This window comes from Dendrobium catenatum, unplaced genomic scaffold (assembly GCF_001605985.2).
Source record: "Dendrobium catenatum unplaced genomic scaffold, ASM160598v2 fragScaff_scaffold_1720, whole genome shotgun sequence".
NCBI classification, from domain to species: Eukaryota; Viridiplantae; Streptophyta; class Magnoliopsida; order Asparagales; family Orchidaceae; genus Dendrobium; species Dendrobium catenatum.
In genome coordinates, this window is record NW_021320182.1 from 643,377 (window position 1) to 671,143 (window position 27,767).

General features: G+C 36.9%; 1 protein-coding gene across 2 annotated transcripts in view; it reads right to left on the reverse strand.

The window, feature by feature from the left end:
• Positions 1–27,767, reverse strand: part of LOC110097906 (putative threonine aspartase) — a 53,325-nt gene that overhangs the window by 6,066 nt on the left and 19,492 nt on the right. For both annotated transcript variants that reach the window (XM_020824547.2, XM_020824546.2), the window contains exons 8-10: positions 16,162–16,325; positions 1,574–1,694; positions 1,160–1,264 (exon numbers count right to left, since the gene is read on the reverse strand). In XM_020824547.2, the coding sequence (XP_020680206.1) occupies positions 1,160–1,264; positions 1,574–1,694; positions 16,162–16,325 (390 nt within the window). The remainder of the gene's footprint in view (positions 1–1,159; positions 1,265–1,573; positions 1,695–16,161; positions 16,326–27,767) is intronic.

Here is a 27,767-nt window from a genome sequence, read left to right on the forward strand (position 1 = left end):
GTCGCCTTAGATGATTTGGTCACATTAAACAGAGGCCTTCGGATGACCCAGTTAGGAAAGTTGAGGTATTAGATTTGACTTATGTTAAGAAAGGTAGAGGTAGACCTAAAAAAAATTGATTAGAAAATATTAGAAATGATCTTTCTTTATTAGATTTAAATGAGAATTTGACTTTTAACCGGACACAATGGCGAAAAAGGATTCATGTAGCTGACTCCACGTAGTGGGAGAAAGGCTTGATGTTGTTGTTGTTGTTGTAGTTGTTGGTAGTTTCTTTCCTATCATTTGTTTTATTTGATATTTCCTTTGCTTGTAGTATCCATTTTGTATTGGTGTACTATTTTTGAATTTATAACAATGCAATGAAAGTTAAGTTTCTCTTTCATTATTAACCCTAATTGTTTTAATTTATTATTGGTTTATGCATTTTTTCTTCTTCTGAGACAAAATATGTCCTTTTATCCCTTCATTGTATCCCGTGTTATCGGGGTGTACTGCCTTCCGGACCAAAAGTAAAACCTGCTTGTACGATCAAATCTAATTTCAACTTTTCAAAGTATCATAATGATTGCTACAAAATCAGTCGTCTCAAATATTTGGGGGCCAATCTCCTTTAATCCATGTTGGATTCTACATGTGATCTTGAACCTATTTAACATAAATCTTCTACTTTTTTTTGTTTTAGGATTGTTAAAGGACAAATCGTCATCTAACCATTCATTTTTCTTTTAAATTATTTTGATAAAATTTTATCTCCTCATCATCTTATTGATGTTATCTTCTAATCTTAGTAATAAATGCCTCTTATCAACTATCTTCAAAGTTAGTTGTGTAACCAAACCCGATTTAGTTTTTTCATATATCATAATGGTTGCTACAAAATTTGATAACCCACTCGCTAAAAAGTATGTTCCATTAACAGCTACGAAATGTGTCTAAGTTAAAAACTGATACCTTGAAAGTCCTATAAGAATACATTTGATGTGAAATGTTTCATTAGCTGATGAACTAGCTGCAACTCGCATGCCAAACTTACATGCTTAAAAATTCTTGTATGAAATTATATCATAAGTCTGGCCAATATCGTCAGCATAAAAATAGTTCTAATCGAAATATCTAATGCGGATATAAATTTTCATGATATATTTAATTTAGATACCTTTGGATGATCCATAGAGCTCCCGAAGTAACCAACGCCAAAAGATGAAGACGTGTAAGCTGCAACCATCTCTACAGCTTTCAGTCGAGGTGAACTTTCTGTAGCCTAAAAGATGTTTAGTTCCATAAAATCATGAGCAAATGATCAATATGGTTCCAGGATTTTTTTTTTTTTAAGTTGGTTCATTTTATTCCAAAACTTTTGGGTGTCAATTTAGTCCCACTTAACTCATCAAATTTAAACAAAACGGATAAGGAAAGCTTTTCATGATAGCATTTTTACTTTTTAAGATTAATCCCATTTAAATTTGTAGAAAATAGGACAAAAGTTGAATATGATTAATATGCTTTAAAATTGCTGAGTTTAGGGATCACATTGAACAGTGAAAATTTTTGGGATTAGAATGACACAAACCTGCAGAGTTTCAGCCTGCACGAGTAAAACGCCAGCACCACTATCATGGGAGCAATGATTTCCTTCTCGTACCACAGAACGAAGAACTTTCATACAAGCAGAAGCTGGACCTTCATTTGATCTGCAAATAACAGGATTAACATTTAAGTAATTCTTTGAATTGCCAAACAGGAAGGCAATTAAGTAAATTGTGTTCAGTGAATTATCTAAGTGAATCAAGCAGTCCTTAATTGAATGAAAGGAAGTGAATGACAAACAAGAAATCAATATTTGTGTGCCTAAAATGATAATCAACAAACCTTAAAAACAAATCCCAATTCTTCAGTCAACCTCTCAGTGTAAGGCCGCAATCAGAGACAAAAATGGATAGAAAACGTACCAGGAATTCTTTTAAGAGAGATCCTTATGATTTATCAATCAAATTAGAAGCATCTTAAGTTTAGTTTTCTTATTGTAAAACACTTTTCCTTGTTATTTTGTTCTAGTTTCAGATCAAATCACTTCTTCTCTTCTGAATTATGACTCTGTTCCAAGACAATAATCCCCTTGCTGTATTTAACCTCTCATCCTATTGGTTGGCTCTGGAATCAGCAAGAAAATATCAGGGGCAGCCAGCAAAGGGTATTTAGCCGCAAGGGACCGACAATAGGAGCAGTGCCCGGGTAGACTTCAGGGCAAGGCCAGCGGCAGGATCTTGGCTTTTATGCCATATGCAGGTGCCGGCATCTTGGAACAGAGTAGAAAGAACCAAAAAAAGAGGAATTTTGGCAGAATTTTCATGCTGATTTTATTGAAGGAAATTAAGCCCGATTTATAGGGAATCAGGGCGAAGGATAAATTCTAATCCACTTTATAAATAAACTCCACAAAGAGAGAACCTGACTCCGAGTAAAAAACTAGAAAAGTTTCACTCTATATGTAATGCTTCTTAATATGTCCTGGGAATAGGGATAACAAAGAGGGAGAAGACAATGATGAAAAAAATGATAAATGCTCAAATGATGTACAAGACTATATCAAGAAGCTATTAGTGTTGTGTACATTTTCAAAGAGAAACTATAAGATGGATGCATAAGATTTCATATGTAGATGGATGCCCAACCATAATAGGTGGGATAGAAGGAGATGCGTTCAAAGAAGGCATACAAGAGCGAAAAGTATAAAGTTGTGGTGGAGAAAGAATATGCACTAAAGCAAAAGATGGAAGTAGAATACTATAGAAAATTTAGTAGAGAAGACAGGAGGGAAACAATGATTCTTCATTAAAAAGGTAGAAAAAGAGTAGGCAGTAAAGCCAGAGATGAAAGTGGAACACTAGAGAAAATATAGTGGAGAAGACAGAAGGCAACAATGATTCTTCATTGAAGGTGATTTCAACATAAACATGAAGGTATTTAGCACATGGATCATAAATAATATCTTTTTGAGTAGGAGAATAACCTAGGAAGATACATTTAATGGCAAAACAATAAAGTTTATCACAGCCAGGATAAAGTGAACGGGTTAAACAAACACAATAAAAAATATTAATCCGGGAAAAAATAGGCTTATTAAGACAAATAAGGAAAAAAATATCAAATCAAAGCGCAAGAAGACACTGTTAACTAAGAAGCGGATTATTATAATATAAACTCCCCAAAATTAACATCAAGGAGTTGGTGCTTATGTTCAATTGCACCATTTTGTGAGGATTTATAAGGGTAGCATGATTGATGTATAATACTATTTTCAATAAAAACTGAGCAAAGGGTAAATGACATATTTTTAAGCATTATCAAAACAAAAACTTCTTTCCTTTCTGATGGAAAGCATTAGACAATAGTTGAGAGCATAGTATAAAAAGATATGGAGATAGCGGGCATCCTTGCCTAAATCCACTTTTAGCCTCAATCCATTTTTATTTTTTACCATTAATCAAAATTGAAAACTTCGGGTCTTCTACACATTCCATCACAAGCTGAGAAAACATAGTAGGAAATCCAAAAATACTCCAATACATGCCTTAGAGTATCCCATGACATACTGTCATAAGCTTGTTCCATATCAACTTTAATAGCCACCAATCCTTTTTTTGACTTCGAATGTCTGAATTTGTAAAAGAGCTCTTGAGCAAGAAGAATATGATCTGACAAAGTCCTTCCTTTAATAAATGCAACTTGCACGTCATAAATCAAAGAACTCATAACCTTTGTCAATCTATTTAATAACATCTTCGCAACAATTTTGTAAATCGATAAACAAAAACTGATGGGCCGAAAATTAGCTGGACTCAAGGGATTATTTATTTTGGGAATAAGGACAACTAAAGTCTCCTTCCATTTGGAACACATCTTACCCGTTAATAAAAATTGTCGTATAGCATTCCACACATCTTCCCTAATGACCTTCCAATAAGCTTTCAAAAAGGAATATGTAATACCATCAAAACCTGGAGAAATGTTCCCTCCAAGTTCCTTAACAACATATTAAACTTCTTCAATAAAAAAATCAGCATTTAAGAAATTAAAGAAATCGGAACTTAATGTATTCAAAGCTGAAGGCCAACCTCTGAGATCACACTCCTGATACCTCCATTTGTTATTAAAGAAATTAAGGAAAATTTATTCAATGTCCAATTGATCTTCCTTAAGACTACGATTATCATTCTTAACTTGGAAAATGAAATTAGCATTTCTGATGCAAGCAAAAATTTAGGAGAACCCCTAATTTTTTGCAAGCAAAAGATAAACTTCCTAGAATAATAAAATGACACAAAAATTAAACAAACTAGACAAAATACAACAAATAAACCAAAAACAACTTCACTTTTATAATATAGAACGACACTTACAACTTTTGACGCTTACAAACACATGAAATAAAAACAAAAACCTAAACTTGCTTGCCAATCGTCGAGAACAAAGATATTGATGGGGTGGATACTTGCGGGAAGAAGAATGAGATTAGAAGTAGAGACGAAACATAGCTCGCAAGCTATAGAGAGGAGAAGAGGAAGAGGTGGAACAAGCTCTCGAGCTTTTCCACGACGAAACCCGCAGGTTTAGACTCCCAAAAATAGCATTATAACAACCCCTTCAAGCCTCAAATCAGCCCCCATATATAGGAAGAAAGGGGGAAACCAAACAGTCACCCACCTCTTTTCAAACCAATGAAAAAGAGGAAAATAGAAGGCCAAGAGACAGGCCAAACAGTAGCTGAAAAGGCATCCCAAATATCAGCCAAGTTCATCCCAATGCAGAATACAAGGGGTGGCACTAGCAGAAACCGATGAGGCCAGGGAAAAAGGGGGCAGAACCCCATCACCTTTTCACGAGAACAGCAACAGCCAGGGGAAAACCGAGAAGACAAAGGGAAAGGGGAAGAGCAAGCTCCATAATACTAATGAGCTACCAATTAGCTCAAAAATTAATGAGCTAAAAACTAAGTAGAACCCAACTTTTTTAGCTCAAAACCAAGCAGCCAAAGCCCACCCGAGAGCAGCCAAGGCCCTAAATCGAGAACAACAAGCAGCCCAAGGACAAGAACCAAGAGGTAGCAAGCAGCCCAAAGCTTGCCTACATCAATTTCTCCTACCATTAGCATAAGAATGGAAAATTTTGGAATTAATATCACCTTCTTTTGCCCACTTAACCATTGCTCTTTGTCTCCACCACGTGCTCAACCGGACAAGAGTGACGTTCAGCTCACTGATCTTTGATCTCAGCAACTGAAGACTATCTTCTGAAAACCCATTACCGTTTGCCTCCTCCAATTGAAGTTCTGCTATTTCTTTTTTCAATAACTCCTTCAAATCTACTAAGTTCTTGAGTTTGGCTATGCTTCAAAAGTGTAAAGCCCTCATGACTCTAAGAAATTTTTTGTTAAGAACCTCCATTGCATCCCCACCAGCAGATTTACTCCATGACTTGATCACAACTGCAAATGAAGCCGGATATGAAATCCATACATCCTCAAACCGAAAACCTCTGTTTTTGCAAGTCTGCACATTGAAAATTTTCAAAACAATAGGGCAGTGATCCGATGCAATCCTAGCCAAATGACGAATCGAAGCCTGTTGAATCACATCCATAGCTTTGGAATTCAAAAGACAACTATCAAGCCTCTCCAAAATACGCGCACTATCACATTTATTATTACACCAAGTGTACTTTGGTCCAACCAACCCTACATCATGAAAATCATTATGATTCATAAATGATTGCATCTCTTGAGGACCTAAAAAAAAAGAAAACTTCTTACCACCCCTCTTCTCCTCTTAAGACAAGATACAATTGAAATCTCCTCCTATTATCGAAGGAAGTTCCAATCTAGATTACCTCTCCAAGCACTCCTATAACATCCTCCTTTTATACACGTCTTTAATGCCATAAACTGTAGAACCCAACCAACTGCCTTTATTCACTATCTCCAAATCCTCAATCACACATTGGGATGAAGATTCAATAACAGAAAAGGAAGCCAAGTCCGACTTCCATAGCGCCAATATACCACCTAACAAACCTTCAGATGGAACAAAAAAAAATCCCAATTATTTCCCATCACTTTATTGACCTCACATTTATCAATGGAGTGGCAATTTTAATTTCAACAATTCCAACAAAGAAGACATCACAGTCTCTAACAAATTCCTTCAAATAAAGAGAGACTTCCTCTTTATTAGTCCCTCTACAATTCCAAAAGTCAATAGAACTCATTTGTCCACCATGGGGGAAGGACCCCGCCCCTTTTTTTAATCAAACCCTCTACCTTCTTGTGCCTGGAGGAAGAATTCAAAGGGCCAAGGGACCTTAGTTCCTTCTGAAGTTTGGGCTTAAAACTTCCTATTCCGCCATTCTCCATACCACCAACAACTTCCACTTTATTATCACCAACAACATCTTTTTCTGTTTTCTCAACTGAAAAGTCCAGCATTAAGTTGAAAACATCTGATTTCTCCACTTCTCCCTCCTCCACCTCACCCCTAACCACATCCACCATTTCAGATTTTTCCAATTCTCCCTCTTCCTCACAACAAGACTCCAGCAATTTAAATTTGTTTTCTTCAACAAAAGGAACTAAAGAAGGAAGAGAATATTCATACCAGAATCAGAAGATGGCACCAAACTTCTTCCAGCAGAAGTTGAAAGATTATTCACAGCTTCTTTCAAGTTGCAGTCCTCCATAGTAGCTTGATTATGACTCAGAACTTGTTCTTCAATGACCAAAGGTAACTCCAAACCTTTCATCTCCTCAATAACCGTCTGCACATTAGCCAGACCCGAGTTATTACCTTCAGCCAATCGTGCTTTATTTTCATTTCCAGATCTGTATAAGTGAGTTATATTCTGCAATGGCACAAAACCCTTCCTTCTCCTCCTATTATCAACAAGAACCCAAGGTCCATTAGAAGGCCCATTATCTTTGGCTAAAGACCACAGTTTTTCAGAACCAATCACCTGAGCATCCGGCTTGAACACTCCAGAACCTTCATTCTCCTTCTCTACCAAGGTACAAACATCCACCAAATGTCCCACTTTCCCACAATTGAAACAAAAGGAAGATATCTTTTCATACTCCACCTTTTGAAAAAATGACCATCCACACCTTCCACCCAAACTCTCGCAAATTTCCTCCTCCCCCATTGAAACATATCCCCGTCAATAAGAAGAGGTTTCCCAATCAACGAAGCAATCCTAACCACATTAATCTCATCCCAACAATAGAGTGGTAAATTAGGCATCCTTACCCAAACCGGGGATGACAATCCTTTTAAAGAATTAGTTGAGAACTTGGGGTTCCATTTGTCAAGACCCACTTGTGCCCGTTCACAAACCAAGGTCCACCCGATAGAACATTCTCCAATGCATTACCAGAGAAAAATGAGCATAAAACCCAACCTTGTCCCAAAATCGTCAGATGAAATTTACCAAATTTACTCCATTGGCGCCGTAACTCCTCAGCAATCACATTAACTGGTATGTTCCTGCCAAAGACCTTCACCACAACTGAAAGTTTTAGTCTTTCAGCATTACTTTCTACATTTGGCTCAAACAATTTGATAGCTATCCCATCATCTATCATGAAAGATTCTTTGTTTGATAGATTAACTTTAATGTAAGGACGCTTAGCCCAAGGATTAACAGGGCCTTTACCAACTTCAGCGACAGTAGGTTCAATCACCGGGGCATCACTATCTATATTTTTATCTTGAACATTATCACAGCCACCCAATGAGCCTCCGTTAGGAACTTTTGTTTCGATTACAGCAGATGGTTTGGCCAGTCCATTACCAAACCTATTCACAATAAGCTTCACACCCGAAGATGAAGATGATTCAAAATCATTTGGCCTGCTATTGGAAACCTTCCGAGGAGTATCTGACTGCAAATTATCTATAATATGCTTTCCTTTTCCAACCACTTGATTTGATGATTTCGTCGGAATGTCAAATGGTTCCTTAATAACCAGCGGACCATTGATAAATTTACGCGAACCAAACACTAGAGATTTAGTTTCAGAATCTAGAGAAATGCGATCAGTAATTAGAGAACCCAATGCAGAATTACGACCATCCAATGTCGTCTGATTTGCCGTCGTAGCCAAACATTCCTCTATCGTAAGAGGAATACAATTAGGAAAATGATAATCAATAGCATATTTCCGACCACCAGTTGTCGGACGTTCTGCCGCCATTGCCTAAAATTCCGCCAAGCGACGGAATTTGAATTTTTGAAAAAAAAAAACCTCTATACAAAACATGGAGCTTCTCTTACTAGCTTAATTATACGCCATTAATTAAGCTTGAAAATATTATAATGGATGAATTATAGAGAGACTTGAAAATAAGATATTTCTTAGTTTGTTTTTGCCAAACAATGGGAAAAGTGGTAAAGAGGTCATATTGAAGAAATTTATCACATTTGCCTTTCAATGTACTAAAATAATCTTGAAAACATTTGTCACCATGTTGTGAAGATGTCATAGTAGAGAGTTTATAATCTAGAGATGATATTATCTTAAAGTTATATGGAACTGAGAAAAACCAAACATTCCTATTGAAGTCTCCTTAAACATGATGGTGGAAGCAATCGTTGGTTTAGAATATAGAAAATCCACATGATAACCGCAGGGTCAAAGGCTTCTCACTTAATATATTTGGTGGTGTCCATAAGTTCAATAGTCATAGTGCAGATAATGAAGTTTCTCATGAGACCTATAAAAGTTGGTAAAAGTTAGGGGTGTCAATTTCGGGTCACGGGTCGGGTTCGGGTCGAACCTGAAACTGACCCGGCACTATTCGGGTCAACCCGAACCCGACCCGTTTTTAAAAACGGGTCAGTTTACCCGACCCGAACCCGACCCGCTTCGGGTCCGGGTCAACCCGACCCGACCCGACCCGAATGACCCGTTTCCAACAAAAAAATGACTTTTTTCGGGTCAAAAACGGGTCAATCTCCTCTTTTCGGGTCAAAATCGGGAATCTCAGGTTGTCGGGTCAAAATCGGGTTTTCGGGTCACTTTCGGGTCAAAGGGTTAACCCGAACCGATTTTTGAAACGGGTCAAAATGCTGAACCCGAACCCGACCCGTTTCGGGTTCGGGTTGACCCTAACCCGAAATTTTCGGGTCGGGTTCGGTCGGGGTTTTCGGTCGTGTCAAATATTGAGACCCCTAGTAAAAGTGAGTTTGATAATGGTACCAATATTAGAGAATGGTTTCATTTTGAAGAAAAAAAATAGGGGAAGCTATCACCAAATACCAAAAATAAAAGATGAGGAAAATGATGAGTTAATTAATCATAAATCAAAGGGTTGAGCTCGAATAAGTTCGCAGAGAAGAAATCACTAAATGAGATTGTTTCACTAGCACACGTGCAAGTGGGAATACATGAACGATAACATTCTTAAGTTTTACACAAGCAAGAAGGCTGAAAACGAGAGGTCTGTGGAAAGCGTGACAAGTAGCGAAACGTAGAGTTATAGGCGATGATACATGAACACACGTAGCAACCAAACACAATAGAAAAGACACAATGAATGGGCATGGCATGAAAGCTCACCATGTGGGTGCAACAGGCTAATGTAGCATGTGGTCGACCACAGCATGCGGATATAGTGGGCAACCATAGAGCACAAGCAGAGTGAGCAAAACGACAGATATAGCGCACATGTATAACAAGCAAAGGGAGGGTGCAAAATAAATAGCAAGAGACAAGGACGAGCGAGAGCAGAGGGGATTTATAGTTAAATCCTATTCGAGCTCAGATAACATGTTAAAATAATTGAAAACTACCTAAAGCTCCACCACTATAATACAACATAGATAAAAGAGGAATATAATAATAGAGAAAATATCCTTAAATATATAATAAAGACAAAACATAAAATAATTACTAACTTCTACTCTGTTAAAATCTAATAAAAGTTTGAATCCTAATTTTAGTCTATAATCTATATTATAGCCTGAAATTTGAACTTTAGAATAGATTTTTCAAATTTAATCCAATCAAAAATACATACTACAGTTTAAATTCCATATTTTGAAGTCTGGATGTGAAATCTTATTAGTGGAGAACCAAAAACTTAATAATGAACAAGGAGAGGGCTGGAAAAGGCAACCACCTGGTGGGGGTACACATGGATACAGGAAAGAAACAAGAACCGAGATAAAACTCCATTTTTATTATTCACCACTCAATCTACAAGCCTCCTGTCCTATTCATACAATTGAAACAAACTATAAAAGAAAAAAAAAAAACAAGTAATAAATTGAAGTGCACCAAAAGTTCTGCATTGCTGCAGATGGTCAAACCTAAGGAGTTCGGTTGGGTTGAACCGGCTCTTGGAGCAACTGTTGGAGCCAGTTCAATTCAGACTGGCATCATTCTCCTCGGCTAGGGAGGCTTTGCCATTAATGGAAGCCGATGAATCATCATAGTAAGGTGACAAATCTGAAGCATTAAAAGCAATTGATACATTAAAGTAACTAGGTAATTCTAATTGATATGCACTATCATTAATGCATTTGACAAATGTGAAATGGTCCATCCACCTTTGGCTTAAATTTGCCATAAGAGCAGGGAGGAAACCATACTTTCCATAGGTTGATCCAAATTAAATCTCCTTTGAATGTTAAATTGTTTCCTTGCTTTATTGGCCAGTTTTTAATACGTAGTATTTTGTTTCGATATTTGCTTCTACATTTGTTGATGAAGTTTGTGAATTTCATTAATGCTTGCTTAAGCATCAGGATTATATGTGGTCATGGCAATTGGGGGTACTAATTTTATAGAAATCTGGCCTACACTCAGCAAAAACAGCAATAAAAAAGGAAAAATGCAGCAAAAATCAACAAGAAAGGACAAATTCTTTTTGATAAAGGCACAACAAACCAAGATACAAGTTGATCTACTATTCGAGAGGTAGATCAGCTTTCCACAAATCGCTAGGAACAACTCCAAAGAAAAAATACAACAAACATAATCACATAATGAAAATAAAACAACATAATTAACCCTAAATAAGCTCTCATAATTCCCTTCCAAATCTGAATTCAAATCAGCCCTCTTTCCCTCCAAATCTAAATTCAAATCAGTCATTTTTTCCTAAATAATTCCCTCCTAAATCTGAATTCAAATCAGCCCACTTTTCCTAAATAAACCTTCAAAATTCCCTCCCAAATTTGAATTCAAATCAGCCATCTTTTCCTAAACAAACCTTCATAATTTCCTTCCAATCAAATCAGTCATCTTTTCCTAAATAAATATTTATAACCCCCTGCCAATTTTGGTCTTATATGGTAAGTAATTAATCCCCCTTTAACCCCCCTATCTCCTTGCCCACCTTCCACCTAGTGGGGCAATAGGATTTCGTCCATAGACTACCTTAACGGAACTTCATCTTGTAGAATGGTACCATGATTGATTGTAAGAAAACTCGATTTGGTATAAGATAAGATCCCACTAACAAATGTTTTTGCCAATAAAACACCTTAAGAGGTTCCTGACGCTCTTATTCATGATTTTTGTTTGTCCATCAATATATGGACGAGCAATAGATCTAAATTGTAGTTCGGTACCCATTTTCGCCCATAAAGTTCTCCAAAAGTGACTAAAAATTTTAACATCTCTATCAAACGTGATAGTTAAAGGAATCCTGTGAAGTCGAACTCTCCCTTGGAAATAAAGAATGGCAATATGAGACGCATCTGGAGTTTTTCGACACGGCTCAAAATACGTCATTTTGAAAAATGGTTAATTGTCACCATAACAAAAACCTTGTCATTGTGTAGGCAATAGTCCCACCACGAAGTCTATACTGACATCAACCCAATACGACTCTGGTACTAGCAATGACAAATATAATCCATTATACCAATAGTATTTATACATTATCTCTTATCTATACAACATGTACTACACTTTTTAATATATCTCTCCACGTTTCTAATAAGTAGTGGCTAGTATAAATTTTTCTGGATGACTGCCAATGTTTTATCACGGCCAAAGTGGCCAGCTAAATCTCCATCATGGCTCTTATATATTAAAACCTCATGCATGGAACATCGTGGAATGCACAATCGCTTACCTAAAAAAGAGGAAGTTGTGTTTGATGTGAAAAAGTTTATTAGTGTGATGCCAACATCATTCCCATATCTATTGAGCAATCATGTGCGTATAAATCTTGAATAGCATCGATCAAACGATATTTAGTTGGAGGGTTTTGAGGAAGCTAAGGAGATGCCGCGATGGCTAAAGGCATCTGCCACTTGGTTAGTGTAGTCGGATTTGTGCCGCAAAGTTTAATGGAAAAGTGATAAGTATTCCATCCACTTGGCATGTTTTCCCTTTAGCTTTCCTTAATTATGAAGATGCTTAAAGGCTTCATGATCTAAAAAATAAAACAAATTCATATGCTAGCAAGTAATGACTCCAATGTTGTAAAGCCCGACCAAGAGCATAAAACTCTGACATAAATGGAATAGCGTTGGCAAGATTCGTTCAATTTTTCACTGAAGTAAGCTATTGGATGGCATCCTTGACTTAAACTACTCCAATGTCGATATTTGAAGCATCACATTCAACTTAAAAGATTTGGAAAAAGTTTGGTAGGGCTAGTACGGATGTCGAGGTCACTAGGAGCTTTAATTTGCCAAAGTTGACTTGTGAAGCCTTGGACCATGTGAATTAAGGCTTCTTAAGAAGTTCAATTAAAGGTACAACCATTGAACTTAAATTTTTAATAAAGCGACAGTAAAAGGATGCCAGTCCATATCTCCTTACTTTGATAAAGGAAAAAGGTGTGGGCCATTCCTAAATAGTTGCAACCTTATCGGGATGGGATCCAATTCTATGCATCTTAAAGAGGCCACGAAACCAAAAATTTAATAGTGGTAACTAGATATTTGCATTTGGCGGTATTGGTCAAGAACACTACTCTTGTAATATCTCAAATACTCGTCAAAGATGCTGAATATGTTCTTCCACCGTGGGACTATACACCAAGATGTCGTTAAAATAAAAGACAACAAATCTTCCCAAAAAAGATAGAAATATCTACTTCATTAATCGCATGAAAGTCTGAATGGCATGACGGTCCACTCATACAAGCCATCATGTGCCTTGAAAGCTATTTTCTATTCTTCTCCTAATCCCATTCTTATTTGATGATATTCGATTAGCAAGTCTATTTTTGAGAAATAAGTGGCCTTGCCTAACTGATCAAATAGATCGTCCACTCGTGGAAGGGAAAACTAGCAGTTCAAGTTTATTTTATTCACAGAACGGCTGTCGATGCACATTCTCCATGAACCGCCCTTTTTTGGCAAGGGCGTGCATTGGGCTACACAAAATCCTTAACTAGCAATTCATCAAACTAGTCATTGTAATTCTTCATATTCTTTAAGACATTTAATACACCATTCTATGGGGAATTACTGATCAAGAAATGAAGTCAATGGTGTGTTGAATGTCACATATAGAAGGCAAGCCTGCAGAAATAGCCTTGAGAAAAATAGCATTGAATGTTTTAAACCCTCGGAATGTCGCAGGAGGTGTAGCTTGGGGTGGATTTTCTTCTAAAGTTCCATTATAACTAGCGACGCTCCGTAATGGGCCTCCCGTAGGGAATGCATGAATATAAACTGGGACTCGATTACCTAACTTGAAAGCTCAATCGTGGACCTTTCTTTTAAAGGCAAAATATTACAAACCTCTCATTATTATGCAGTGAATACGTATTGTGGAACCTATCATGGGTGGTCTTGCATTCAAATTGTCAAAGCCTCCCTAAGAGGATATGCCAAGCCTCCATGGGAACCACACCGCACAACACCTTTTCTTGAAAAATTCCTCCAATAGAAAACTGGATCGAGCATTTCTTGTTGACATATGTCTCGTTGCCTTTCTTTAGCCATGCCAATTGGTATGGTTTCGAAAGTGGGGTAGTAGACAATTTCAATTGTTCTAACATAAGGTTGGGTATCACATTCTCGAAACTTCCACCATCTATTACAAGGCAACGAAACTTGCCTTGTACAGCGCATCTTGTGCAAAGAATATTATGACGCAGTCATTCATGCTCTTTTTCATAATGAATATTCAAGAGGCGTCAAACCACTAAGAGTTTGCCTTCCAAAATCTTGCAAGACGTGTTCCACCGTCTTCTTGACTGCTAGCTCTTGTGAAATTAGTGTTTACTGCAGTATTTCCTCCAACAATGTAACCAATCAACGAGTAGGAGAGTTGGATGCGATGTGTCTAAAACCTTGGCATCTAAAACATTTGCGGGCTGCAAGTCATGTAATCTAGTCTAGAAGGGTCCGCCCCTAGTTCTGATTGGCAGCAACTGAAGCCGTTTCTTTCACCATCTCGCCAAAGGTGCAGCCGTGCAGGTTTTTTGCTTGTACTGCTCGGCCCTTCTACTATTGTTGTCTTCCTTTTACCTTGTCGCAGCTATTTCTCTACCTTGAGGGCTAAATTAATTACATCAGCAAATGTCCAATAAGATTGTAATTGGACCACATTGGTGTTGGATAGGTTCAGTCCTTCAAGAAAACAAGCGATCATGAGCTCTTTTGGCTCCATGACATTTCAGCCCCAATTGTTCATATTCGGCAACAAAATTTTCTAACGAAAAAACTTGATATTTAAGGTTATGTAATCTAAGAAACATATCTTAAGAATAATGTTCCACTAAGAATTTTTGCTGGATCTTCTTCATCTTGGCCCAAGAAGTGATCTTGGTTCGTCCTCGAATGCTTCAACTTTTTCCACCATAACAAGGCATTGATCTTTACCTTAATGGCAAACTTGACATTGCATTACAGAGGTACCTCATTGTATTCAAGAATTCACCCAACGATATGTAGCCAATTGATGAATTCATTCGGATCCAACCGACCTTCCAATTTCGGAATATCCATCTTGATTTTGAAATCGGGAGGGGGTTTTCTTGGCTCTCAATGATAGTAGCGAAGTAGCAGATCGTCCTCCTCGCTATAAAGTTCTAGATGAAAGAGATTTTCCTCTTCTTCATGATGTTATTCCTCCAATCCATTTCGGTGATCCATAGGATAACTAACTTCGATTTCAGCAAGCCTTTCTTGGAATTGAAATTTCCCTTTGTAGCTCTTCAATAATATTTTCTTGAATGGGTCATTGGTTAACCCTTCTTGGCGGCATTCCTAATAAATGGGCTCTGATATCAGCTGAAATCATGTTGTTGAAAATCAAAAACTTAGCTCAAGAATCAACAAGGAAAGAGCCGCTACGACCAGTAGCCAGAACCAACAACAAGAGGCCTGGTTGCTAGAACCAACAACAAGAGGCCGATAAACCTCTGAACCTGAATGCAGAAACACAAGGAAAAGGCCACCACCTAGTGGAGGTACACCAGAATATAGGAAACACGAGCTAAGAGAAAACTCCTTTATTATTCACTACCCAATTTGCAAACCTACCGACCTATTAATACAATTGAAACAAACTCTAAAAGAAAATAAACAAGTAAAAAACTGAAAAACCCCAAAAGTTCTGCATTGTTGCAAATGGCTGAATCTGAAGGGTTCGGTTTTGGGGTGAACCAGCTCTTGTAGCAAGTGTTGGACGGTTGGACCCAGTCCAATTCAGACCGACGTCAGGCTGGATGTTGAATTTGTTGTTCCAATCAATCAATGTTTTAGTATTAAATTGAATTCAAGATTTAGGACTCAATTGGTGTGTGTGTGTGTGTGTGTGTGTGGGGGGGGGGGGGGGGGGGGGGGGGGGGGGGGGGGGTGGTTTTTATTTGGCATAATTGACTGGCTACAAAGAACTGAACCAATTTCCATGTACCAAAGCAAAAGCCTATTGGCATAATAATTAAATTAGTTCGGACTTTTAGTTATTTCCAACTAATTCACACCCCTAGCATATATATTTTGAAGCATGCCATTCTTCGCATATCACATCATGGCAGACTTCGAGCCAAGCCTTGTTCAATATGAAAAAAAATAATTATAATAAATGAGTAGATAACCATATCATCAATCCAAAATTCATGTTCAATGAGAGGGTTTAGAGTTTGCATTCAACAGGACTCGATAAGAATTTGGGTGTAAAGTGCTTCATACAATGATGATGATAAGCAGCATTCACGAGCAGCAAAACCTCTCATAAGATTCTCCCCAGCACCAGTGGCACAACAACCAACATTAAATGCAGCTCCAAATGGATCTTTTGATGATGCCCAACATCCTGAACCATACATTGCGGCCAATCCTATGCGCCCATCAACCTGTGAGTGATGCAATTAAGTACCATTCAATTAAGAGAGAGAAAGTCAACCTTCTCTTTGCTTTCGATTTTTTGCCTAAGGTTGCATATATTTTCTTTTAATTCAATGTGAAGGGTAAGCACCTGGCTTTTTAATAAAAAAAATAAATATAACAAAAAAATAATGAGAAATAAAATCAGAAACTGCAAACAAACATACAAGTCTGAGAAAATTTATAAATTTATTTACCACTAAATCTCAACATTACAATCACAAAAATATGTGAATGAACAGAAGCTTATCAGCAGTTCAAAATTGATAGAAGGATAATACCTAAACCAAGTATATAGAAAGAAATGGTCTGATGCATAAGTACGCTTATGCTAAGTAGTTGAATAATTCTGCCTTACAACGTCACATTCAGGAGAAAAAAAAACTAAGTGATCAAGGCTACTTCCCCAGAGCCATACAGGCTACAGCCACAAAAATGGAAGAGAAAAAAAAAAAGATAAATAAAAGATCGTGATCACACATAAATAACCTGCAAGAAGTGCTAGAATATTCTCTTTCTATGCAAATGAACCCCTTAGATGATAAAGTTATGGTTCGCAATATCTATATTCTTAAAAGTTTTATGTTGTATAAAGTCACCCGTGGATAGTAAACATCAATGCTGGTATAATTTACAGAGGTGTGGGTCCTAATATTAAGCAACAAAAACTAGAATCATGGTATTAGTTTCAGCTATACATGTGCCATGATAAGATCAAGTGTACAACCTAAAAGATTAAAAATTTCACCCAAGTCAGCTGGAAGAGATCACATGTCAAAAACCACATGAAAAGGGAAAGTACAATGATGTCGGGCATTTTAGGGTCTTGGGTTTCCAATATACATCAAGCATAAAATATAGAATTAGATGAGTTCAATCAAAGCATCAAACAAGAAACACTCATAGGAAACAAGCTACTAAACTTTAAACTATTTGTTACTTTTGATGAAAACAAATAAAAAATCCCAATTCAACCAAAAGGATTTTTAGATTTTTTTCCAGAAATGAACAACAAAAGAGTTGAATGTCAGAGCATTGTTCGATGACGTTAACATGTGTTGAAGAAGTCGAGAAAATCCTCCAAGGATGTTTGATCTATCCAAGGTTGTTTGTCAGAGCATTGTTCGATGATGTTAACATGTGCGAAAGAGGCTGAGAGAATCCACCAAAGATGTTTGACATATCCGAGGTTGTTTATCAGAGCAAGACTCAATAATATTAACCTGTGTGAAAGAAGTCAAATCAAATCCCCCTGGGTTTGATTATACTTTGATTGGGTGGGGGAGAATGTCGCGTGTATCCCGACTCAAATGTAAAAATTAATCTTTCTTTAGAACGTTATTGCCTTTTCAAGGTCGAAATTAAGACCAACCATTAAAAAAGCGGACGAGGCATCCGCATTGAGTCGCGCCTCAAGTCGAGGCGGAAGTCATGCGTATCAGGGCTTACGCCTCGAACCATCCAATGAAGCCTACGATTTTTTCGCACAAGGCGTACGCATTAGAGCGTAACGCCTCGAGGCGGTATGAGGCACCGCCTCGAAATTTTTTCTTCGGTATATATGTAAATACGACGCAGCTGATTCGTGTTTGTGTATTCGCGTATAGAATTAGGGCTTCCTGTGAGAATTGAAAGGCGAACTAGAGGGGAAGCCGTGAGGGAAAGAGACGAAGCCGTGAGTGCAGGAGACGAAGTCAGAAGGAGATGACGCATGAAATGAATTCAAAAGCAATAACGGTTTCGAAAGCAGGAAACGAAGCCGAAGTTGTGAGTGCAGGAAACGTTCAGGCCTCGGTTAGGTCGGAAGAGCATGTGAGCGGTGTTGTGGTCTTGACTTTGAGGTGCAGTAACAAAAGCTTGAATAACTCCTGATTCGGCTTTCTTTCATTCGTCCGCTCAGTATATGCTCGGTACCGAGCAGGTACAAACTTGGTACCGCTCAGTACATGCTCGATACTGCTCAGTACATGCTCGGTACTGCTAGGTACATACTCGGTACCGAGCCAGCACCGCTCGGTACCGAGCAAGTATATGCTCGGTATTGAGCGGTACATGCTCGGTACCACTAGGTACACGCTCGGTAACGAGCAGTATATGCTCGGTATTGAGCGGTACATGCTCGGTATTGAGCGGTACATGCTCGGTACTGAGCGGTATATGCTCGGTACTGAGCGGTACATGCTCGGTACCATGCAGTATATGCTCGGTACTGAGCGGTACATGCTCGGTATTGAGCATATACAACAAGCAGAATTTCAAAATTACTCTTATAATAAAATGTTGTATTGAGCATATACAACAGGTCAAACCCCGCCAGGGGCAGCGCCCCCTTGGACCCCCGGCAGACTGGTACATTTTTGTATTCATGTTGTTTTATTATTGATAGTACAAATAATTGTTAAAATCTGTCCTATTATTAATATGACTAGTGGTACAAGAAGGAAAGATCCTGCATGGAAATATGGAACTCAAGTTGAAGTGTCTGGCGAAGGTGCAAAGAAGGGATATGTTTACATGAAATGTAATTTCTGTGAGAAACGTATAACTGGTGGCGTTAAGAGGCTTGCATATAGACCTACTGTTACAAGATTTGCTACTGCATATTTAACATTGCAGAGATTCAAGGTGTTAAGGCAACCTTTGAAAGTTATGTTTGCTTCTGAAGAATGGGATAAAAGTTCATGGGCAAAAAAACAAGAAGAAAAACAGGTAAAAAAAAATTGTTATGAAAGATGATTCATTTTAGCGCAGTACAAATTATGCTTTGAAGACAACAACACCATTAGTTAAGGTGCTTAGAATAGTTGATGGTGAGAGGGCCCCGGCTATGGGATTTATTTATGAAGCAATAAATAGGGCTAAAGAAGATATTGCAAAAGACTTGGGAGGTCAAGAAAGTACCTACAAAGAAATATGGGATATTATAGATGAAAAGTGGGATCGTCAATTACACCAACACTACATGCTGCTGGCTGCATACTATTTAAACCCTCAATTTCATTATGATAAAGACTTCAATGTTGATAAAGAGATGAAAACTTGTTTGTATACATATATGGACAGACTCATTTCTGAAGAAGACTACCTCAAAGTGAATGATCAACTTGAGGAATTTCATCTGAAGAAGGGAGTGTTTGGATTTAGAGCAGCACAAGCATGCTACAAAACACGATCTCCTGGTATGTTTATAATTTTAATTTTAATATTTATGTTCAAGTCTTATACTTCATTCAATATTCATAAAATATTTTTCATTTTCATGTAGAACGTTGGTGGAGTCAGTTTAGAGATGATGTTCCTGAATTGAAAGCTTTTGCAGTTAAAGTTCTTAGTCTAACATGTTCGGCTTCTGCATGCGAGCGTAATTAGAGCATCTTCAATCAAATTCACACTAAGAGAAGAAATTGATTGGCCACAGATCGAATGAACAAACTTGTTTATGTTATGTTTAACAAAAAACTGAAAGAAAGACATCTCAAATTACAGAAGCAAGGAAGCATTGATAATGAAATTGACCCTTTACTTGTTGATGATTTACAATCTGATAATGAATGGGTAACTCTTAAGAATGTTGATGTTTCTGAAGTTGAAGTAGAAGGAGAAACTCAAGTCAATGAAGACAGTGAAGCAACTACTCATGTATATAAAAGAAAGAAACAAAGTGAAATTGGAGCTTCAAAAAAATTCAAAGGTATTCTTAAATATAATGAATTATTTTTTTATGTTATTATTGTTTAATTCTAGAGCTAACGAAATATTAACTGATATAGGGGATAAAGGAAAAAATATTATAGATGAAGAAGAGTTTGAGAATGACTTTGATATTAATTATGAAGATTCTTCTGAAGAAAATCAAAGTGATGATGAGCCTGCATTAGGTCTTGATCATAAAGAGATGTTTTATTTTTAAGTGAGTTTATTTTAAATCTTCTTTTCCATTAATATACAAATGTTATCTTAGAACAAATCATCAAATTCACAATTGACGTAATATTTTGTTATTTTTTGACATTTTTGTCATTATTCATAATTTTAAATTATTTTATTTTTATAATTTTTTAGGCTTACGCCTCGCCTCGCTTAGCCAAAACGCCTCGATTCCCGATTTCGCCTTTTAAAATGTTGATTAAGACATTGCCCAAGAAGTCCAGCTGAAGACTGCATAGAGCTTAAAATTTTCTTGAAGCATCCTTACATTTGTTGTGAGCTTTATGAAAATTGGTTGTCAATGACATTGTCTGAGAAGTTGAAAATATTAGAGGACTTTTTTTTACTATAGTCACATTTGAAATTACAGCAAATGAAAAAATCCAAATTTGCTTCCACAAAATTGATGCAACATTGGTTGATACTTTAGGGGCGATACAAAATTGCATAAGTCTCCCCCCCCCCATAAGCTAAGAATTATTTTCCACAGACAGCATCAAACTGTTGTGTGCTAGAAAATTTGAGTCAGCAGAGTATATGTTTCACATCTTAGCTGTGTACAAAATTAATAAGAACAGAAAAATTTTTACGTGGAAAGCCTGGAAAGAGAAAAAATCAAAAGGCCTATCCCATCTTGAATGAATCCACTAATATTTATTATTGATTACAAAGGATGTCCCTCCTCCTCAGAGGAGGGCTGATGCGACCCAAAAATATAGGGGACCCTATATTCTTCGATCACAAAAAGAAAACAAGGGACAGACTATATAAAAGAATAAGGGACGAGAAAAAAGGAGAGATAACTTAAATAAGACTAAGCCGCGGAAATTAAAACTACAAACGTTGATTTTAATAACTTAAACTCTTACAAACGACTCCAAATAAAATAAAAGACACCCTAAAGTTGCTGCACTTGGAAGAAAGATACAGGTGGAGTGGCACTTGCGGAGAGACGAAAGAGGTTAGAAGCCCGAGAAGAAAGGTTGGAAAGAGCCCGCAGGATTTCCGGAGGGGATGAGAAAGAAAGGTGGAAAGAGCCCGCAGGATTTCCAAGCAAACCCGCAGGTTAAAGCTTTTCCAAAAATTACATTTTCATAACTTCTTTAAAACATTACAAATCCTCCCATATTTATAGGTCTGAAAGAGGAATACCAAAAGATACATTACATTAATTCTAACACAATAAACAAAGCACCATAAGCATAGAAATCCTTCCCCATGCTCACGGAAATCAACCCAAACCAGGAACCGAAGCAGCCACCACGGGAAACAAGGAGGCCGCACGGAACCAAGGGGCCACGGCCTCGGGAAAGATCCCAGGCACGGAAGACCAGCAGCCGGCCGGAATCTCAAGGGGCAAAAACACAAAAAGCCATGGTGGAATTCAAGGAGCCACTATGGGAAAAAGCAAATCTTGGAATTCCAAAAGCCGATTTGGAATTCCAAAAGACCTACATAATTAAAAACATAAAAAGCATAAAAAGTACATTTAATATAAGATAAATATGAACTAAAATCATAGCTAATAATGAGCTAACCCTTAGTTCAATAAATGAACTAAAGACCAGCTCATAAATGAGCTAAAATTTCAGCTCAATTTTGATTGAGTTAATAGACTCAAGGGAAGCCAAAATTCAGATTATTTTGGACATGAGTTGACCCCCCTTTGCCCACATCAAGGGCGTTGGCTCAATATAGCAAATACATATTCTATAGAGCGCATTACATGGTGGGAGTTGGAAGAATTAGTATTGAAATGTTCGCTTGGTCGGCATGACCATAGTCGGTGGGCGATGTTAGTCGGAGGGACCGTAGTCAGCAAACAGCGAAGGTCGAAGACTGTAGTCAGACGACAGTGGTCAAAAAGATAGTAGTCGAGCGACGATGGTTGGTAGGACCATAGTCGGCGGACGAAGATGGTCGGAAGAATTGTAGTCGGTGGGCGATAATATTTGGGAGGAGATCCAGTGTTCGTAGCATCAGAGAAGAGTTCCGACAATAGTTGGAGAACAGATAGAAGTCTGATCGCGATCAATGGTTGGGAAGAACTCTCGCAGTGATCGGAAAAAACTCTGACGGTAGTCGGTGGAAAGAGAGCTCGTAAATTCTTCCCTTCTTTTCTATTCTTTTTTCCCTCCCCTCATGTGAAGAATATGGGTCTATTTATGATTTTTTTATAGTGACATGGCTAGAAAATATGGAGAACATCAAAGGCACTTTGGAGTGTTTAAATGAATGGCTGATATCAACTCTCTCGATCATGAATCGTCTATCAAAAATTAATTGCCTTAACGACGTCAAAATTAAGTGATCTTGGGCTCGTTGGATTCATCTCATCGAGCTGATCGATTCGACTGTAAGCATGCCATATTCGGAGATCATTTGATTATTCTATTAATACTTTGAAGCTTCCAAATATGCTTCGACTCCTTGATTTAGACCCCATTAGGCTCATATTGGACTGATCTTGGTGTCGTTGAGTTCGTCTCTCAGAAACATTCAATTTGACTTTAAGTTTGTTGAAATCGGTATTTTGATGATACTGAATTTGATGTTGGAGGTTTCCAACATAAATGTCTCGAGATTCGTGCTAGATCAAGATGATTTTTGAAGACGTATCAATTATTATTATTATTATTATTATTATTATTATTATTATTATTATTATTATTATTATTATTATTATTATTATTATTATTATTATTATTATTATTATTATTATTATTATTATTATTATTATTATTATTATTATTATTATTATTATTATTATTATTATTATTATTATTATTATTATTATTATTATTATTATTATTATTATTATTATTATTATTATTATTATTATTATTATTATTATTATTATTATTATTATTATTATTATTATTATTATTATTATTATTATTATTATTATCTGGCATACTTTTAAACGCCCCTCAATTTCCATTATGATTAAAGACTTCCAATGTTGATAAAGAGATGAAAACCTGTTTTATTGTATGGACAGACTCATTTCTGAAGAAGACTATACTCCTCAAAGTGAATGATCAACTTGAGGAATATGTCATCTGAAGAGGGAGTGTTTTGGATTTATAGCAGCCAGATGCTACAAAACACGATCCCTACGGTTGTTATAATTTAATTTTAATATTTATGTTCAATGTCTTATACTTATTCAATATTCATATAATATTTTCATTTTCAGTAGACACGTAGGTGGGATCCGTTTAGAGATGATTGTTCCTGATTGAAAGCTTTTGCAGTTAAAGTTTCTCTTAAGTCTACATTTCGGCTCTGCATGCGAGCGTAATAGAGCATCTTCAAATAAATTCACACTAAGTGAAGAATTGATTGAGCCACAGGATCGACATGAACAAACTTGTTTATTGTTATGTTTAAACAAAAAAACTGAAAGAAGACATGCTCAAATTACAGAAGCAAGGAAGCATTGATAATGAATTGACCTTTACTTGTTGATGATTTACAATCTTGATAATGATGGGTTTACTCTTTAAGAATGTTGATTTCTGAAGTTGAAGTAGAGGAAGACTCAAGTCAATGAAGACAGTGAAGGCAACTAACTCATGTATATAAAAGAAAGAAACAAGTAGATTGAGCTTCAAAAAGAATTCAATAAGGGTATTCTAAATATAATGAATTATTTTTTTATGTTATTATTGTTTAATTCTAGAGCTAACGAAAATTAACTGATATAGGTGGATAAAGGAAAAATAATAGAGATAAGAAGTTTGAGAAGATTTGATATTATTATAAAGATCTTCTGAAGAAATCAAAGTGATGATGAGCTGATTAGGTCTTGATCATAAAAGAGATGTTTATTTTTTAGTGGTTTTATTTAAATCTTCTTTTCCATTAATATACAAATGTTATCTTAGAACAAATCAATCAAATTCACAATTGCGTAATATTTTGTTATTTTTTGAGCATTTTTGTCAATTATTCATAATTTAAAATTATTATTATTTTTATAATTTTTGAGGCTTACGCATCTCGCCTCGCTTAGCCCAAAAACGCCTCGATTCCGATTTCGCCTTTTAAAATGTTTGATTAAGACATTGCCCCAAGAAGGTTCCAAGCTGAAGACCTGCATAGAGCCTTAAAATTTTCTTGAACATCCTTACATTTGTTGTGGCTTTAATGAAATTTGGTTGCAATGAATTGTCTGAGAAGTTGAAAATATTAGAGGACTTTTTTTTACTATAGTCCACATTATGAAAATTACAGCAAATGAAAAATCAAATTTGCTCTCACAAAATTGATGCACCAACATTGGTTTTTTGAAATAAAACTTTAGGGGCGATACAAAATTGTCATAAGTCTCGCCCCCCCCAATAACTAAGAATTATTTTCGCACAGACGAGCATCAAAACTGTTGTGTGCTAGAAAATTTGAGTCAGCAGAGTGATATTTTCACTCTTAAGCTGTGTACAAAAATTAATAAGAACAAAAAATTTTTCGTTGGAAAGCCTGGAAAGAGAAAAAAATCAAAAGCCTATCCCATCTTGATGAATCCACTATATTATTTATTGATTACAAAGGATGTCCTCCTCCTCAGAGGAGGGCTGATGCGACCACAAAAAATATAGGGGACCCATTAATTCTTCGATTCGACAAAAAGAAACAAGGGACAGACTATATAAGAGAAGTAAAAGGGACGAAGAAAAAAGGAGAGATAACTTAATAGACTAAGCCGCGAAAGAAATATAAAACTAACAAAACGTTGATTTTTAATAACTTAAACCTTTACAAACGACTCAAATAAAATAAAAGACACCCTAAAGTTGTGCATGCCTTGAGAAAGATACAGGTGGACGTGCACTTGGCGGAGAGACGAAAGAGGTTAGAAGCCCGAGAAGAAAAGGTGGAAAGAGCCCGCAGGATTTCGAGAGGGGATGAGAAAGAAGGTGGAAAGAGCCCACAGGATTCCAAGCAAATACCCGCAGGTTAAAGCTTTTCCAAAAATATAACATTTTTCATAACTTCTTTAAAATCATTACAAATCCTCCCATATGTTAATCAGGTCTGAAAGAGGATACCAAAAGACATACATTAATTATCTAACACAAAAACAAGCACTTAACATAGAAGCATAGATCCTTCCCATGCTCACGAAATCAACACCAAACCAGGAACCGAAGCAGCCACCCGGACAGGAGGCCGCACGGACCAAGGGAGCCACGGCATCGGGAAAGAGTCCCAGGCACGGAAGACCAGCAGCCGGCCGGAATCTCAAGGGGCAACACAAAAAGCCATGGTGGAATTCAAGGAGCCACTATGGGAAAAAGCAATCTTGGAATTACCAAAAAGCCGATTTGGATTCAAAAGACCTTACATAATTAAAAACTAAAAAGCAATAAAAGTACATTTATATAAGATAAATAGAACTAAAATCATACTAATAATGAGCTAAACCCTTAAGTTCAATTAATGAACTACAGACCAGCTCATAAAATAGCTAAAAATTTCAGCTCATATTTGATTGAGTTACATAGACCAAGTGGAAGCCAAATTCAGATTATTTTGGAGACATGAGTTGACCCCGCCTTTGCCTACATCAGGGCGTTGGCTCAATATAGCAAATTACATATCTATATGAGCGCATTACATGGTGGGAAGTTGGAAGATAAGTATTGAATGGTTCGCTTGTCGGCATGACCATAAGTCGGTGGGGCGATGTTTAGTCGGTAGGGACCGTAGTCAGCAAACAGGAAGGTCGAAGACTGTAGTCAAGACGACAATGGTACAAAAAGATAGTAGTCGAGCAGACGATGGTTGGTAGGACCATAGTCGGCGGGACGAAGATGGTCGGAAGAATGTAGTCGGATGGCGATAAATAGTTGGGAGGAGATCCAGTGTTCGTAGCATCAGAGAAGAGTTCTCGACAATAGTTGGAGAACAGATATGAACTCTGATCGCGATCAATGTTGGGAAAACTCTCTCGCAGTGATCGGAAAAAAACTCTGACGTAAGTTCGTGTGGAAAGAGAGCTCTAAATTTCTTCCCTTTCTTTTCTATTTTTTTTCCCTCCCCTCATGTGAAGAATATGGGTCTATTTATGATTTTTTTTATAGTGACATGGCTAGAAAATATGGAGAACACAATAAGGCACTTGGAGTGTTTAAATGAATGGCTGATATCAACTCTCCTCGAATCATGATCGTCTAATCAAAAATTAATTGCCTTAAAACGGACGTCAAAATTAAGTGATCATTGGGCTCGTTGGATTCATCTCATCGACTGATCGATTCGACTGTAGCATGGCCATATTCGGAGATCATTTGTTATTCTATTAATACTTGAAGGCTTCCAAATATGCCTTCGACTCCTTGATTTAGACCCCATTAGGCTCATATTGACTGATCTTGGGTGTCGGTTGAGTTCTCCTCTACAGAACATTCAATTTGACTTTATGTTTGTTGAAATCGGTTTTTGATGATACTAGAATTTGATGTGGAGTTTCTCCAACATAAGTCTCGAGATTCGTGCTAGATCAAGAAATGATTTTTGATGAGTATCACATTATTATTATGTATTTTATATTATATATTATTATTATTATATATATGTGTGTGCAGTGTTGTGTAGTTTTAGGTCATCATTTAAAGTGCATTTAATGTGTGTGAGGGTTCCTCTCATTTAAATTTTGGCAACCCTCTCGTTGACCCTCGATTTTTGTGTCGAGTGTGATTGAGAGTCTTTTGATTGATTTAATCAAGCCCATTGGGTTCAATTCGAGCACGAATTAGCTCGAGTTAGTCGAAATTAGGCTCGATCGGGTTTGATTAAACTCGGATTAGTCCGCCTTGGCCACGTCGAGTTTGTTATGATTTTGAGTCGTCATTTTATTTAAATTAATTTGGGTTAATTTGGAGCAAATCAAGTTGAATCTAGAATTGACCCAAATCAGATCAATTTTGAGCTTGATTTTAATATGTTAATTTTTTTATGAGCTTAAAATTTGTTCTTTCAACAATCAAAATCGACAGCTAATCATCTTCAATTCTCTTCTAATATAGCCTTAGAGATGAATCCTTAGCCATTAGTTAAAGACCTTGATCATTTAAATACTTTTTTAGGAGCTTTCATGAAGAGGGGTGGGCTTCTATTCTCTCCCTGCCATCTCAACCCTCACTCTTGGTGTGAGAGCTCTTCGCAACTTCTCTCAATTTTCTCCACTCAATCCACCGGTCAAACTCCGTCTCGGCGGCGCCTACCGACGAGTCAAGGCTGATCCATCCAAGGCCCTCGAGTCCGTGATCCAAGAGCTTGTTTGATCGTGATTTCAACTAAGAGAAATATACGAGGACAATCTACAAAGCTCAACCGTATAAAAGAAACTTGAAGATCTAACGGTGAGATTCCTCAAAACTTTAGATCTATGTCACTACTTGATCTATATAAATTTTTTTTATAAAAGTGCTTTTTAGATCTTTCAAATATCACGACCCATACTTTCTCTTCATGAGACT